A 15,951-nucleotide genomic window follows, 5' to 3' on the forward strand; every position below is an offset into this window, starting at 1 on the left:
TTGTGTTTCTTCTTTCAGCCCTGCATGTTTGTGTGCACCCCCATGTTAATGTATGTATCTCTGTCATTTCTGTTTTAGCCTCTGAAGAAGAACTTGCTAAGTTCGCAACGTCAGGCCACATTAATTTTAAGATCTACAAAAACAGTGTACTTTATACTCACAGTGTTCAAGATATTTTTTTACTTTTGTACCCAAGATTATATCATTTCAAATATCTTTCTGTCAACAAGCCGATAAACAATTCCTTTGAAACTTTGTTTTTTTGAAGTCCTAAATGCATATGTAAATTTATGCAAATCGTGGATGTACCTATCGGGCATACAGTGAGTATTGGGCGGTTCCGACGGGTAACCAGTTCTACCCAGTCCCAGTATGAGAACTGGAACCGTGAGACCAATCCTCTCAAGAACCAAGAACCTGCTCTGCTCGGTTCTGTGTGATATGAAAATCTGACTCCTATGAAAATTGTACTCTTTTTTCCTTTTACTGGTTAAACCCTCTCAATTGACCGATCCCTCTCGTAATCATCTATGTATGAGCATGTACAATACCACCAAGGAGTCAGTAATTCATAAAACCTAAATTCATGCTACACCGGCTCCAAGAGGATTGATTCCAGACTAAATTACCCAAACTCTGCGTACAGAGCCTCGAGCTGAGAACAAGCTCCATAAATATGAATTCAATCGCATGAAGGTCCTCACTCACGCATGTATACGTATACAGTATACATACACAGTTGTGCAATGTGCATTGAAGGCTGGGACTGCCTTGTATTGTGTGCAGTGAATCATTCTCAGTCAGCACAGTCGCGGTAAATAAAATCATAAGCAAGGAACAGAAAGTTAATAAAAAAGTTTGTTTTTTTAATAGCACAGTCTCCATAGTTTCACAGGAAAAAGACATGTATTTGAAACCAAATAATGTGGTGAAACAAAATGTATTGCAACCCAAAATCCATGGAGCACAGATTTACAAGGTGACACTGTTTACTTTACATGTAATTTGAAGGGCTTATGTTTTTTATCGAATTTTCCGGGCCAGTTCCAACTTGGAACTGGTTCTAACCAGCTCCAGAAATTCTGGAACCACCCAACACTACACAGCAGGTGGACGGTGAACACGCTCCCTGATCATCAGTTGAGAGAACTATGCAATCTGTACATATGTAATGATCAGTGTTGTAGTCGAGACCGGATAGTCCGAGACCGAGACCAAGACCGCGACCTGAAGTTTCGAGACCGAGACTGAGACCAGCCCCTTCAAGGCGGACCGAGACCGAGACTGGTATGTTCCGAGACCTAGACCGAGACCGCAGATAATAAATAACAATAATCTAAATAAAAAACAAGACACATAATTACGGCTGAATAGTCCGTCCTTGAGATGATGGTGTTGATGGGGATGTGAAGGAAGTGATTGAAAGCAAGGAATAACTTGTACCTGCTTGTGTTATGCGAGTGCTTTTCATGTTTGCTTCATACCTTAACTTACAACATGGCATCAGAATTTGTTATTGTTGGCAGAATCAATTACACAAACTGGAAACAACTTCATATCTTGTTGCCACTTTTAAAAAAAATATTTTGTTTAATTATTTTTTAAATCTGATTAAGAAACTCTAACTTTGGAGTGCGAGGTTTTAACATTGCAAAAAATAAGTGAGCTTTTTTGCACTGTGGGAAAATGTTTACTTATTTTTTGCAATGTTACAACTTGACAAAAGTAACAAATTAAAGGTGGATGTTTCATCGGTGAACCTCAGATCCTTAACTCCACAGTCACCCGTTGGTTTCAGCTTCGACTAGTAACGGATATATAAAGATGCATTTTCAATTTCACATTGGGCTTATTTTTTTCTTGAATTAAAATAGGACTTAACTTCTACCAAGACTTGTGAACCTGATTTAAAAAAAATATTGAATTATTTTTACAAATTTTCGTCATGGGATATAGACTTGTACATACATAGACCCACAAGTTGCGAGGTGGTAAACAGATTTGGGTTTTTTCTTTTTTCTGACCGGGATTTTGCTTTTTGAGAAATGGGGTACTTCAAATGAGCAGCCAGAAAAATGGAGTCTCATGGCTATAGTGAGTGATAACTGGTAAAAGTGTGTGAATTCATTGCTGGAAAATCAGGAATACTGTCCCAAATCAAAGAGAAGATTGCGTGGGGTCAAAGGTCACTAATTTGGAGCAGCTCATTTATTTTAAGAATAAAAAAAATACAAGTGAATACACCCACAGGGGTGGGCTAAACTACACAATCCCTGAATATGGTGGGCCCTTATTGCAGCTATAGCTGCAGCTTTACATGTACTATTGGGATTTTCCAACGTGCAATCCACGATATATAACTATTCGTTAACAAGGTTGACAACATGATCTATGGGATAGCAAACGTTTTAGCAATCAACTGTACTGAACGAATTGAATGTACAAAGTAATTGATCACGCTGTAAATGCTACATATTGCTGGTCTCGACTCAAGACCAGCCAAAATATTGAGACCAAAGGGGACCGAGACCGAGACCAAGACCACAGCTTCTGAGACCAGCAAAAAGTGGTCTCAAGACTGGTTTCGAGACCGAGACTGGTCTCAAGACCTACAACACTGGTAAAGATGGATGGCATTTAAGTCAAACGAAGCACACATTACATGTACCCCCAAAGACTTTTGGAAAATTCATGAGGACTTCCGTAATTTCAACAATCAATATATTTTTTCTCTGGTATGATCGGGATACAGGTATGGGTGTTTACTTCAAATACCAAAGTGACGACACAGACTGCACCAGTCCCGTCAATTAAATTGTTCAAAAAATTAAAGTGGCCCAATATTTCATCCTTAGCAAGGACTTCTTCAGCGGCAAATGTCAGAGGAACAAGAAACAAACATGTATGGGACACACACGCATGCAGGGTTGGAAGGAGAAACACAAAGGAGGGATTGAGGGGGGCAGGGAGCAGCAGACCAGTGTGGTTGATGATCAAAGGGGATAAGGGAACAAAGGAACAAATCTAGATGACATCTCCTACAATTACGATAATCAAATCACGACAGACATGGCAGTACTTGATTTCTCCAAAGCGTTCGAAGTAGTTTCTCATCAAAAGCTGCTCCAAAAATTAGACTACTACGGGATAAACGGAAACACAGAGATGGATCAAGGAATTCTTAACCAACAGGTCACAAAGAGTTGTGGTAAATGGTAAATCTTCAAAATGGCAAAGTGTCGACATTGGCTTACCACATTAGCAAATCAGTGACTGGCACAACTCGTCTTTTCGCCGACGACTGCCTGTTATATCGGAAGATCTGCTCATCAACTGATAAATTAATGTTCCAAAAAGACCTGGACAACTTGGCCAACTGGGCGAAAACCTGGGGAATGAAATTTAACTCAGCAAATGTAACATCATGTGAATCTCCAGGAAGCTGGCTCCTGGCAAAACTAACTGCACCACGTTAGGACCCAACCTCGTAGAGAAAACCAATATCACATATTTGGGTATAATCATTCAGAATAATAAACCTAGGCTAAGTTGGAATCCTCAAACAGAACATGTCACTTCCAAAGCAAGTTGTATATTGACACTGCATCAAAAGAAATGTTCATTCGGCATCCAGATCAGTCAAAGAAAAGCTGTACTTAGCACTACTCAGACCACACGCGTGTGCACACCTAGAATATGGTAGCATTTCCTGGAACCCTCTCAAAGCTAAGAACATAACATCCTTGGAAAAAGTGCAACGGAGAGCTGCTCGCTTTTTGTAATGAGAGATTATTCCAGACTGAGCAGTGTGACCGACATGTTGACAACCCTATAGGCTGGTCTTCACTGGAAGAGAGCAGGAAAGTTAACCAACTTACCTACTTCTACAAAATAATACATAACACAGTTCACATAAACCCATCATCCAAAGTCCCCAAACCAGCACGGGCTCGTAGACTTCACAACCATCAGTTTACAGAAATTGCAGCAAGGACAGACATCGAAGGGCTACTACCATGTGGTTCGGTAGTGCGAGATAATCTGGGGCTTGTTGCCGGAACCCACACAGCAGTAGTTGAGTGGGGTCCAGGGTACTGGGTCCTAGACTTGTTACCAGCTCTTGAATAATAGTGCGTGCATAGGAAAATACGCTGATAAATTTGTCTTGGTTCATAGTCTCTCGTTGAAAAGTGCCCTCTATCGTCATTAATAATTCATTTAGTCCAAGGTTGTCTTTCGTTGTTTATTGCACTATATTATTTATTGGACCGCCTTATAATGTTGATTGCTAAGAGTTGGGTTGATTGCACTTTAAATAAACCATTATCAAGTGTTGTCCTACATGCATATTCTGTGTCACTCGGCTGGTTGATTGGTGTTCCTGGTCTTCATAAATAATTCCTTGGTTACAGATCATAAGTCCAATAGAATCCCACCACGACCCAGTACGCTGCCAATACTGGGACGGTATATTTCCATCCCAACGGACTCATCTCTAGCCGCTCAGGGACTTTCCGGTACGTGCCATCCCCCATGTTGAGAGGGCGCCCTTGCTGCATCACTTCCACCCGAGGGGTGGGACGTCACGGTAGTAATGAATGTGGTGTACATGTGAATGGGGGAGGAGAGGAGGGAGGCATGAGGGCGAAACATGTGGATGAGGAAAAGGGTGAAATTGAAAGGGGAGGTGTAAAACCCCAAGAGGGTCAGGCAAGATAATCTGAAACAAATGACATTTGAGGAAAAAAATGGAAATATTAATCGATGCCTTGTTGGATGTTGAGACCATGTGGTTCAACAGTCCAGAGGCACTTCATTCACATTTTCTCCCTGCTCAGACAGACTGAGTCCTTACTCGCAGTAACTCTAAGTCCTCCAAGTTTCTCACTCCCCTTTTTATATTTTTGCGTAAACATTTTACAGAAATGTTATTAGTTTTAATTCAGTCCAGTTTCAATTTCTAGTGCCTTCCGGTATGTATTTGTAAATAAACCATCGGCAGATCAGCGGCGCGCACAGCATGACAAATTGTATAAAATAACTATTGTAGATGATGACGTTGAGAAAATAATAGACATCGGGAATTGGTGTACCTATCCCGGCCCCCGGCACAGTCACCGGCCCGTGCTGCCAGCGGCGAAATACGCTCAAATTTTCCTCGCTTGCACTTGAGAAAGCAACACACCGTGTTCCATCTAGCTTGCCAGAACATGTCTCGAGTGCTAAAACTTGCCTTTTGGCAATAACTACTGATTGCTTTTGTCTTTAAAAACAAACAGATCCCTTTAAAGTACCAAACTTATCAGATTTGTATTTTCAGCAACGCATAATTAACATCAAAACCCAACTTTTGGATCACAACTTTCTTCGTAAAAAAAGATGTTTTATAAATGGATCCATGTTTATCTTCAGGAGTGTTTCAATTTTGTTTATGGGTTTGCATCGTTTCTCAAATAAAGTCTTTACGACATATATATGGTGAGGTTGAAGAAGTCATTTAAAAAACAGAACACTTTTTTGGACTCCGTAAAAAGTATAATAAAAGCGCGTGGAAATAGTGGCAAATTGTTCTTGCGAAAACACACCCCTTGACCAATGGTGTGGTCCAAAGAGCAGCGTACAACGTGTATGTCGAGCTAGCTACACACATAAGCTGCACGTGCTTTTCAATGTACAACGTACAATGTACGTACATAGTAACAACGGTTTTGAAGTGTTATTACGTATGGGGTACGTATGGTGGGATCGCGGTTTATTTCAAAGTTTCTCGAGCTCGCTGTGCCAGAACGCAATGTTTGCGGGCTGATGCTTAATATCGGCGCCTGTATTTTTTAAGAAGGTTGCCCCCCCCCCTTCCCTCTGCGGCCCACCCCTGGATCTGTGCCTGCTAATGGAGGTCCTGAAGTGCAATTTGACACTGTTGAGAGAGGATATTGATGAGTTTAATAGAGGCACTGTGCAGAGCTTGATTCCATCTCCTTTGAAGATATTTCGAAAAGGTACCTAAACAGGAGCGACAATTGCAAACCTGTAGGGGAAAATCAAGACAGGGAGAAAAAAAGGGTAGTCAGCGTGATGGTAAAATAGTGTAGCGCCTTCTCACTTCTCAGCTGGTGGAAGTACAAACGGTGTTATTCATAGAAAAGGAAGAAAAGGAGAAAATGATATGGTTAGTACAACATGGAAACACTGAAACACAGTGATGCCATATGTGGCATGACTGCCACATGTGGCATCACTGGTTGATGGTGAACATTGGCATGTACTTCACTTTTGCAACATTACGATGAAAATAACACAACATTCGTGTGCGTACTAGCAGGGCTGCGTACATGCGTAGTTTTCATTTAATTATGAACATTTGGTTGATGATCGAATATTTGAATGTTCGGTATATTCGGGACAGCCCTAATTTTATCATTTGACAAAAGACAGCAAAAGGAAAATTTGACTCAAATTAAAAACTTTGTGAATTAATTTGGTACTGTTCTAAAGAAGTGAGAGTTCCGAGCATTATTATGAAGAATTGTTCTCAAATGAATAGATCAACTTTCTTTCATGTACCAATAAAGAGTTCCATTTTGAATGCTGATATGAACATGCCTTTTTGTTTTACATCCATTACTTAATGTATTTGTTTATTAAAAGGCTCTGTGTTTGAGTTAAATTCAGTTATCATTTCACTTCCAGTAACCCTTGAAGTAAGGACCCTCTCGGTCCCCTTTCTATAAAAAGCGTAACAAAATCCTTTGTGTGAGTCGGCACTCAAAAAATCACGCATTGGTAATTTGGCATCGATTTCCAGCCTAGCACTGCAGTTTGCAAGAAGTGTCAACTTAAGTGAAAAGTGAAAAAAATTGAATGAGGCAATCTAGTCTGGTTCCCAGACCAAAAGATCCTGACTATTTCTGATGAATCTAATTTAGATGTGAGCATCGGGAATAATTGCTTTACTGAGCTTTGCACTTTTAGTGTTCGGCAAGGCATGTCCCCCCCCCCTTAACTTTTGAGAAGCAATTGACGCCCTTGTCGACATCAGGCACGTGCTGCCAGGCTGCACCCTTATATATTGTGCTGAGTAGAAAGCGTTTACAGGTTCCAGGTACACTACCATCGCTCCCTCAGACTGGCTTCCAGACGCAGAATTACAAGATTACAACACAGTCTGCAAATGGTGCCCGACTAAATTTAGTGCAATACATATGGGAGGCGAGAAAGGCCACATAAAGCTAATACTCGATCGTAACCCCATCTAAAAGCATGTTAAAATTGTGCAGCAGCAGGATTCCAGTCAAACTAGTGAGTTTGGCAGTTTTGAGACATCATCTTACATTAAAAAAAAGAAACATTTTAATTTTGCCGACGCGCATGGCTACAGCGATGCACGCGCAGATGAGAAACCAGAGACTTTTATTTTTGGCCTAACTGGAAGCAGAACTGTTATTTTTTTTTCCTCAACTTTGGCTCGGGGTAATTATCAGCAGCCAGACTCCAACCGGTCTTAAACAGAGTGTTTGATACCTCCAAAACGAACATTTATTCCGAAAATCTAAATCTACATAAAGTGGCATGGGTGGCTAGTACGTAAAGCACTTGCCCCTCGCCAATGTGGCCCAGGTTCAATTCTCGGCTTGGACCACATGCGAGTAGAGTTGTTCACTGATTCACAACGTTTTTTTCCGGGCTCTCTGAAAAAAAACTACCCAACACTTTTGATCTCGGGCTGTTCTCCATGGTCAGAAAGGGGTCGCATTCGCTCTTTGCACACTCCGCCATAGGCATGCAGAGCCTCGTTCTTGCAACTTTTCACAATAAATATAGCCGGTTCAGTGATTCCCGTTTTGGGATTCGGTGATTCCTGTGTATACATGGGAATCACTGAACCGGATATATTTATTGTGTAAAGTTGCCAGATTGAGGCTCTTCATGCCTAGGCCCCCCCCCCCCCCCCCCCGCATGGTTTATCACCCATACTGGACAGAGGTATCACCCTACAGTGAGGGTTGTCCAGGCAACCGTGACCTGTGTGCAGCCAACACACACAAGGTCAAAAAACTTTTATGAGACAGAAGCTGGCAAATGTTTCCATGTGATGTATTCACAATGCTGGGCATCTGTATACTTCTAAGATGTAAAAATGTGAGCTTACCCAACCCTGTACATCTCTTGCTGAATGGGGCTAAGTGGCGGGAAATACAGACAAGTCACAGCAGCATTCATCTTGGTTAACAGATCTTCCCTTTTGGTCTCATCTTCAAGAGCCAAAAAGTCCTATAAACAATCAAATTTACTCAGAGTTTAAATCAAAGAATTAAAATTAATAACAAACATTAAGATAGATGTTTATGATTAATGCCATGTAAAGAAAAATCCAAATAACTATAAGCTCAGGGGAATGGATACTAAATTTGAGGTATCCGGAGTTTGAGTTTAATAAGCAAGGTTCCCAATTTTTCTACAATCAAGTTTGATGTACATGTACACATACGTGTACAATACATGTACTTCCATCATAACTCGCTTTGAAGTGAACAGAATTTTTTGCAAAATTTCCTTATTTTTATTTATTGTAATGTGTATTTGTCAAAAATCACAATTTTTACTTAGATTTTATACTGTTCTTACCTAAAGTGTCTGCTCTATTGACAAACATAACAATAAATCAGCATGTGTCTTATCAAACAGTTTTTCATTAAATTTCATAAACTGACTGTAAATGAAGCCATGCACATTTATAGTGATATTGACCAACACACTGAGTAGCAAATAGGTCCAAATGTGCGTAGACCACCTACGCCTAGTGCACCCACCAGCAGCAGCCTTTCCAAAAATCGCAGTGCTCTATCGTTATGAACTTGAGCATCAAAACCTCACAAATGAACTTCTCACAACATTTTTATTGTCTAACAATTGAATGCAACTGAGAAGTGTTCTTGGTGATACAAATGGACAATATGAATGCATTTTCCGAACAATTCAGACACAAAATTTGGGAACCAAAGGGTAATGTTCATTATAACTAAATGTTCGGTACTGCAGTTTTCATTGTAGCAATGCTCTACTGTACTATTATTTTTATTGTTATGATCAGAATTCCTACCTGTTTCATACTATGAATAGACAGATCCCAGGAATGATTTTCTTTGTCATCGTCATCAAACTGCTCCAGGTAGAGTTGACTTAACTGGTTTACTATTTCATTTGAATAGTGCATCTATAGTAAAAATTTAATAAATTGGGGGATTTTAGTAATGGTAATACATAATGGTATTATTCTTTGCCTACATATAGGGCCTACATTGTACATAAAGCAATGAAACCTAAAATCCATGCTGCAGTGAAAATTTGTGGCTATATGCACATTTTGACACCATTTTATGAAATACTGGTACAAGCTTTTCTGTCGTGTGCTGTGTGACAGTTTCAAATCATGTTCATTCATAGACTACAGTGTATTGAATACTCACTCAATACTCACTCATTTGACAAATCAGCTAGTTTATGTTGTTATACCGGTACCTCTGTCTTGAAAACTGTATTTTCATTGGCCTAGAAGTTAAGTTTACAAAAGTCATGGCACACTCCCTGTGGGTCATCGCGTACGTGATATCCCACAGGGAGTGTGCTATATGACTCTGTACGTACGGTGCGTAGGGTGTGAAACGCTGGTATCGTTGGTACCCACACTATTTTCACCATATTTTCACACACGAGTGGGAGCAGCGAACAAGCAGACGATCAGCTGCTTCGAGCACACAACATGCACTCCTGCTGTTTGTTTTCTGCCGTTTGTTTTCCTGATTTTTACTTCACAATCTAACGAATCCAAGACAGAGGTATAATAAAACAATTGTTGACTGCGGTGATGTGGGATATGACGTTTTGAACACCCGAGGGGCGCATAACTGTATTACAGTTAAGTGTTTTCAATTGAAACACTGAATAACAGTAAACAAGTCTATAGTCAAACACTGTTAATTACAGCTCAAGAGGACTATAAAAAAAACCGTTGTTTTATCCCATACCTCGTATTATGCATCGAATGATTTTCCCATTTATGCACGGAGCACAAGTTATCCGCACGCCGTGTATGTGTGTTTATTGTTTTTGTATGAACACATGTACGTTATTGGTATACAGCTTCAAGCCTTTTACAATGTTTGTTGCAAATTATTAAATGTTTGTAAATGTATTATGAATTGTAATGTGTAATAAATAAAATAACGATGAAAGAGAAGTGATAAAATAAGGAAAACAAACAAAACACCACCAAACTGGACAGAGTGGGCGGCTGAGATTGACTCCAGACACAATCAAGCACGTCCACCATACTGCTACCCACTTCTGCACATAAGTACATGTATTGTACAACATTTTAGTTTTTATGCTAATGAAAATTTCCACATTCACGAGCCAACGCGTGATGTCATTCAAGGCAGAACAGTAGTGTCTCCATAGCTTTGTGTACAAATATATATCAAACTTTCTTCATTTTCTTGGAGTTCCACTTTTTACTTGTTTATCATGTTAAACATCTTGTTGGGACAATAGTAGTGGCAAATATTTCTTCAAAACTTTTTTTTGGGGTAAGTTTTGAAGGACTAGTTTTTGTACTGTTCACATGCAATATTTGACATAGCGCCCTCTTACATTTGATGAAAGGATTTGCAAATAATTGAAAAATTACCACTTTCTTGTCACTTCAATTAAAACAAGTATTAAAATCTTGTATATATTGTTGCAACACAGTAATGTGCATGAAAACAAGGTGAGCTGAATTTCCGCTGCATGTTTCCTTTAAGGCAGGAAAAGAGGCAACTTAGCCGTCACGTTTAGCACGTGGGACTGGTTTCAATCGTATGTGCTTGACATGAAGTGATAAAGATCCTGCCAGCAATTGGGAAGTGTAGGCCTCTCTTTAGTTTTGATCAAATTATAGATGTGTTTTGATCAATCCAAAACAACTTTTTTCAACCAAAATCACACTTCTCTTAATTCTAATGACCTCATTTTTTGTAATGTTGACCATTTTTTGGGGGTAGAAAATGTGATTTCCTTACGTGTTCACCGTGCGTCCCTGTGATCGACATCTGCAAGATGGTACCACAGCTATGGAACTAGACTTGGGCCAAGTCTGGGTTGCGCTCGGTCTGTGCCTATAGTAAATCCACGCATAGCCCATACATACGTATGTCCGTACAGTATAACACGAGCCCTCATGCGTCGAATCCCGCCCATCATGTTAATAATGTACATGTACATGTTATTTTCAAGTGATGCAGCAACGCAGACTTGGTCAGTCGCTCGTTTGCTCCAAGTTTGTACAGTCTTTGGAGATTAATTTTCGCTGTGATTGGCTTCTACCCACAACACGTGGTGATATCAATGGATCTCAACATCTTGGTTAACCACAACCATATCCAAAAATTCCCTTTTGTTTTGAACAACATTTGAATACTGTGTTCATTTTAGTATCAATCCGAGAACAGCTGATCTTAACCAACTTCAACAGTTCTGTCACTCCAGACATACTGGACGCAAGTACCATTGACAGCTTGTTTGATAGTTTAAAAGAAGCTCTTTTCAGCTATATAGATAGAATTACACTATCGAAGCTGAGCTCTAGACGCTTCTCCTTTCCTTGGGTGAACAGCTCTGTCAAAAGAGACATTAGGAGAAAACAGAGGCTTTACAACAAAGCCAGGAATGGGGTAAGGCAACCCATATGTCTGAGGATTATCACCAGAATGTGTTTCAAATCTACAAATGTTATCCAGCCTTCCATACCTACTGAAAATAATGAACACTGTTATGATTTTATTCCAGAGTTGTAGTAATGTATTATTTATTTGGTGGCATTTAAAACTGTATTACATAATATTTGTTTTCTTGTTAAACAAAATAGTGACTAGAACATGTCTTAAACAGTTTAAACTATGCAAAGGGGCGAGCAGATTAACCCAATTGGGGCGAGCATGAACAATTGTCAAACTTGGAGAGCGAGAAGTCAGAATTTACGGCATGCATTGGGTGTGCCTGGAATGTTCGTCCCCGTATAAAGTGGATCGTCGAACTTTGGGGTGTGCCTTTCATCCCATACCATCGGACGGAGAGGACCGTGAGTTTCACGACTGTGCCCAATGCCGGCTGTTGGGGAGTTTTTCCCAGGGCACATGCCTGAAGACCAAGACCGGGAGTCTGCTGTCTGATGATCTCCCCTGTGTCGCTCGTCGACTGGACTGCAGATTGGAGCTTCAAGCATGTTGGAGTTTGCACCACATAAGGTGCTGCCTGGTTTGGTTTTAGTCCGTGGGACGAGGCCTTTTTTTCACTCGCCACGCGGTCTGGTTTGCCGAATTTTATAAAACTTTGTTCCCCGATCCACAGTTTGTTCGGGAATGAGAAAATCTGGGATAAAAACGGTAAAAATTCTACATGAGAAAAACATAAGAAACAGCGCCCCCTATTGACACAGTCAGAAACCTTTTTCTCACGCAATGGCTGTCCGACTCCGAGTTCCGGCAGTCTGTTCTGAAGTTGACGCAAGTATTTATTATTGTTCTCGCGCTCGAACAGCGGGAACATGACCCACGAACACTGCACTCGGAACAGGATCTCACACACCTATCCGTCGATGTTTGCAATAATGATATACCCGTGTCAATAACAAGACCCGCCCAAACTCGGCCAATGAGTGCTTGCTAGATGACACTTCTTTCATATTATATTTCTAGATTTTTGTTATTTCTCATCGGGATACCAAAATATCTTCGTTACAGTTTTGTTCAACATGAAATGATCACGTTTTAAATTTAAGGTCGGGGCATGTACGTTAACATTGTTATGTATTAGCTGAACATCGATTGGTATGGTTAAACCACAGATCAGAATAATTTTTTGAACTCTTATCTCAGGGTAACATGTTTTCAAAAATAATATAAGTGTGTGGCATCTGGTGGAGCATCTGATCTTCTGAAACATATTTAAAAAGTGTTATTCCTGAAATTTTAAAAAGTAATACAAATCTGATGCAGCCTCAAAAAATGAAGCAGGTGGGCCATTGGGTGATTTGTGGTTTCACAGAATGGATGGAGCAACAACAAAAAATGAATCAGTTTTTAAAACAATATTCAAAACTAGAGGTGTTTGTGTACAAACACAGCTGTTTCGGCTGTTTGGAGAGACGTCGACTTGTGACGACATCGTCATGATGTCACTATTAAATTCACGTATGACACTATAACAAGAAGTTACAACTCAATCAGTTATTTAGCTGAAACGAAACAACCGATATGATGAGACGATGACAGAAAGTGTTAGGTATGACACGTGACGATTTAAGGTACTTTGTTTTAAAACGTGTACAAACCCTATGGGGAAAAATGCATCTTTAATGTGATGTAACCAAACACCTGATGACGTCACGATCACGAATTTCTTCTAGGACCATCTGTGGGTGGTTGTCTAAGTGTGTACCAAGTATAAAGTCGATCAAATTTACGAAAGTGCCAAAAAGTGAAGCGTTTTAAAACGTGTACAAAACCTATGGGGAAAATGTGCATCTTTAATGTGAAGTAACGTGACACCTGATGACGTCATGATCACGAATTTCTTCAAGGACCATTTGTGGGTGATGGTCTAAGTGTGTACCAAGTGTAACGTCGATCAGATTTACGAAAGTGCCGAAATGGAGCGTTTTAAAACATGTACAAACCCTATGGGGAAATAAGCATCTTTAATGTGACGTAACCTGACTCTTGATGACGTCACGATCACGAATTTCTTCTAGGACCATTTGTGGGTGGTAGTCTAATTATAAATTAAGTTTAAAGTCGATTGGATTTACGAAGATACCAAACTGGAGTGTTTTAAAACGTGTACAAAACATATGGGGAAAAATGCATCTTTAATGTAACGTAACCTGACACCTGATGACGTCACGATCACAAATTTCTTCTAGGACCATCTGTGGGTGGTGGTCTCAGTATGTACCAAGTCTGAAATCAATCGGTTTTATAAAAGTGGCAAAGTGGACTGCCAGAAGAAACGTGTGTTAAACCTATGGGAAAAAGTCTGAAAAAGGAGAAAAAAAAAAAAAAACTAGAAATGTGTTTGTGGACAAACACAAGCTGTTTCGGATATTTGAAATACTCTGTGCACGTGATGAACACTTGATGAAGTCACTTCGAATGTCATCTACCAAGAGAAAAGTCAATCAGACATATCGTGCCAAAGTATGAATTGAAGAAAAACGTGTACAAAACCTATGGGGAAAAATGCATCTTTAATGTGAAGTAGCCTTACACCTGATGATGTCACGATCACGAATTTCTGCTAGGATCATCTGTACGTAGTAATCTAAGTGTGTACGAAGTCTAATGTTGATCGGATTTCCGAAAGTGCCAAAGTATAATGTTTTAAAACGTGTACAAAACCTACGGCGAAAAATGCATCTTTAATGTGACGTAACCTGACACCTAATGATGTCACGATCACGAATTTCTTGTAGGACCATCTGTGGGTGGTGGTCTAAGTATGTATCAAGTCTGAGGTCGATCAGATTTACGAAGTGGCCAAAGTGGAGTGGTTTAAAACGTGTACAAAACATATGGGGAAAAGTGCATCTTTAATGTGACGTAACCCGACACCTGATGACGTCACGATCATGAATTTCTTCTAGGACCATCTGTGGGTGGTGATCTAAGTGTGTGCCAAGTCAGAAGTCGATCAGATTTACGAAAGTGCCAAAGTGTATGGGTAGAAGAAACGTGTGCTACACCTATGGAGAAAAAGTCTGAAAAAGGAGAAAAAAAATAAGAACAAAGAAAAAAAAAAATCTTAACGAAAACAAGAGCTGTTTCGGTGTGTCACCGAAACAGCTAAAAAGAAAAAGAAAAAAAAAAAATCTTAACGAAAACAAGAGCTGTTTCGGTGTGTACACCGAAACAGCTAATAATAAAATTGGTAAAACGGTTTCAGCTGAAACAAATTGCAGTTCTGCTGCCACTCACAGCTTCCAAACAGGGGAATATACATTAATTTTCTCTTCTTAAAAACGTTTGCAAACAAAAAAGTGGGTCCTTCAATTTGATGAGACTTTTGATATGTTATACAACAACTCATCTAATCGGCCTATAACGTGTACATGTGCTCATAATCTTGTTTGGTTAGTTGAAAATTAACAAGTAATGCTCTTTCAGTACAGATTGAACAAACCATGTAATCAAAATACCATTCTTCTTGTGTGAGTAACAACTGTGCAGGTTTAAATCCCCCCCCAAAAAAAATTTAATAAATGGATTAAATTAGATTATATAGGTTTTCCCGGCTATTTTAAAATGTTTATCATTCGAATTCACCATTTCTAATATTCATATTCGTCCATCACCATCGACTTAGTGCACTTCTGATGTTTAATTTCATCTTTTGTGTGACAATTTAAAAAATTCAGTTCAAGCGATTCAAACAACAAGTACACGTTTTCGTCTAGTCTACACCAACCTTATTAGCAAAGAAATTCGTCTAATTGATTTATATACAACGAATTCGATTTCTGAATGCTGCCATTCGGCAACAGCTTAATAGACGAATTTGATCTGTAATGATCTTCAAATGGAACTTGAAAGAAGTATTATCTGGCAAGCGCTCATTGCGTGACAAAAGGTTTCTGACTGTGCCAATAGAGGGCGCTGTTTCTTATGTTTTTTTTCTCATGCAACATTTTAGGCGTTTTTATCCCAGATTTTCTCATTAAACAAACTGTGGATCGGGGAACAAAGTTTTTTAGATATGGTACATCATAATCTACATTTAAGTTTTATAAATTTCGGGGGACCAGATTGCGTATCTTGAAAACTAAAGCGTTTTTGGCCTCTCGTCCCACGGACTATTTGGCGACTTCGTCGGACAAGAGACTTCGGTCTGAGTTTCTGGACCCTGACGTCACTTCAC

The 15,951-nt window shown here is 39.7% G+C and overlaps 1 protein-coding gene across 1 annotated transcript in view; it reads right to left on the reverse strand.

Moving 5' to 3' along the window:
• The window catches only part of LOC119745801 (MYCBP-associated protein-like), a 114,764-nt gene that overhangs the window by 40,504 nt on the left and 58,309 nt on the right, over positions 1–15,951 (reverse strand). The window contains exons 15-16 of the mRNA XM_038222409.1: positions 9,101–9,214; positions 8,150–8,271 (exon numbers count right to left, since the gene is read on the reverse strand). Of these exons, the coding sequence (XP_038078337.1) occupies positions 8,150–8,271; positions 9,101–9,214 (236 nt within the window). The remainder of the gene's footprint in view (positions 1–8,149; positions 8,272–9,100; positions 9,215–15,951) is intronic.

This window comes from Patiria miniata, unplaced genomic scaffold (genome assembly GCF_015706575.1).
Source record: "Patiria miniata isolate m_02_andy unplaced genomic scaffold, ASM1570657v1 HiC_scaffold_7, whole genome shotgun sequence".
In the NCBI taxonomy this organism is placed as follows: Eukaryota; Metazoa; Echinodermata; class Asteroidea; order Valvatida; family Asterinidae; genus Patiria; species Patiria miniata.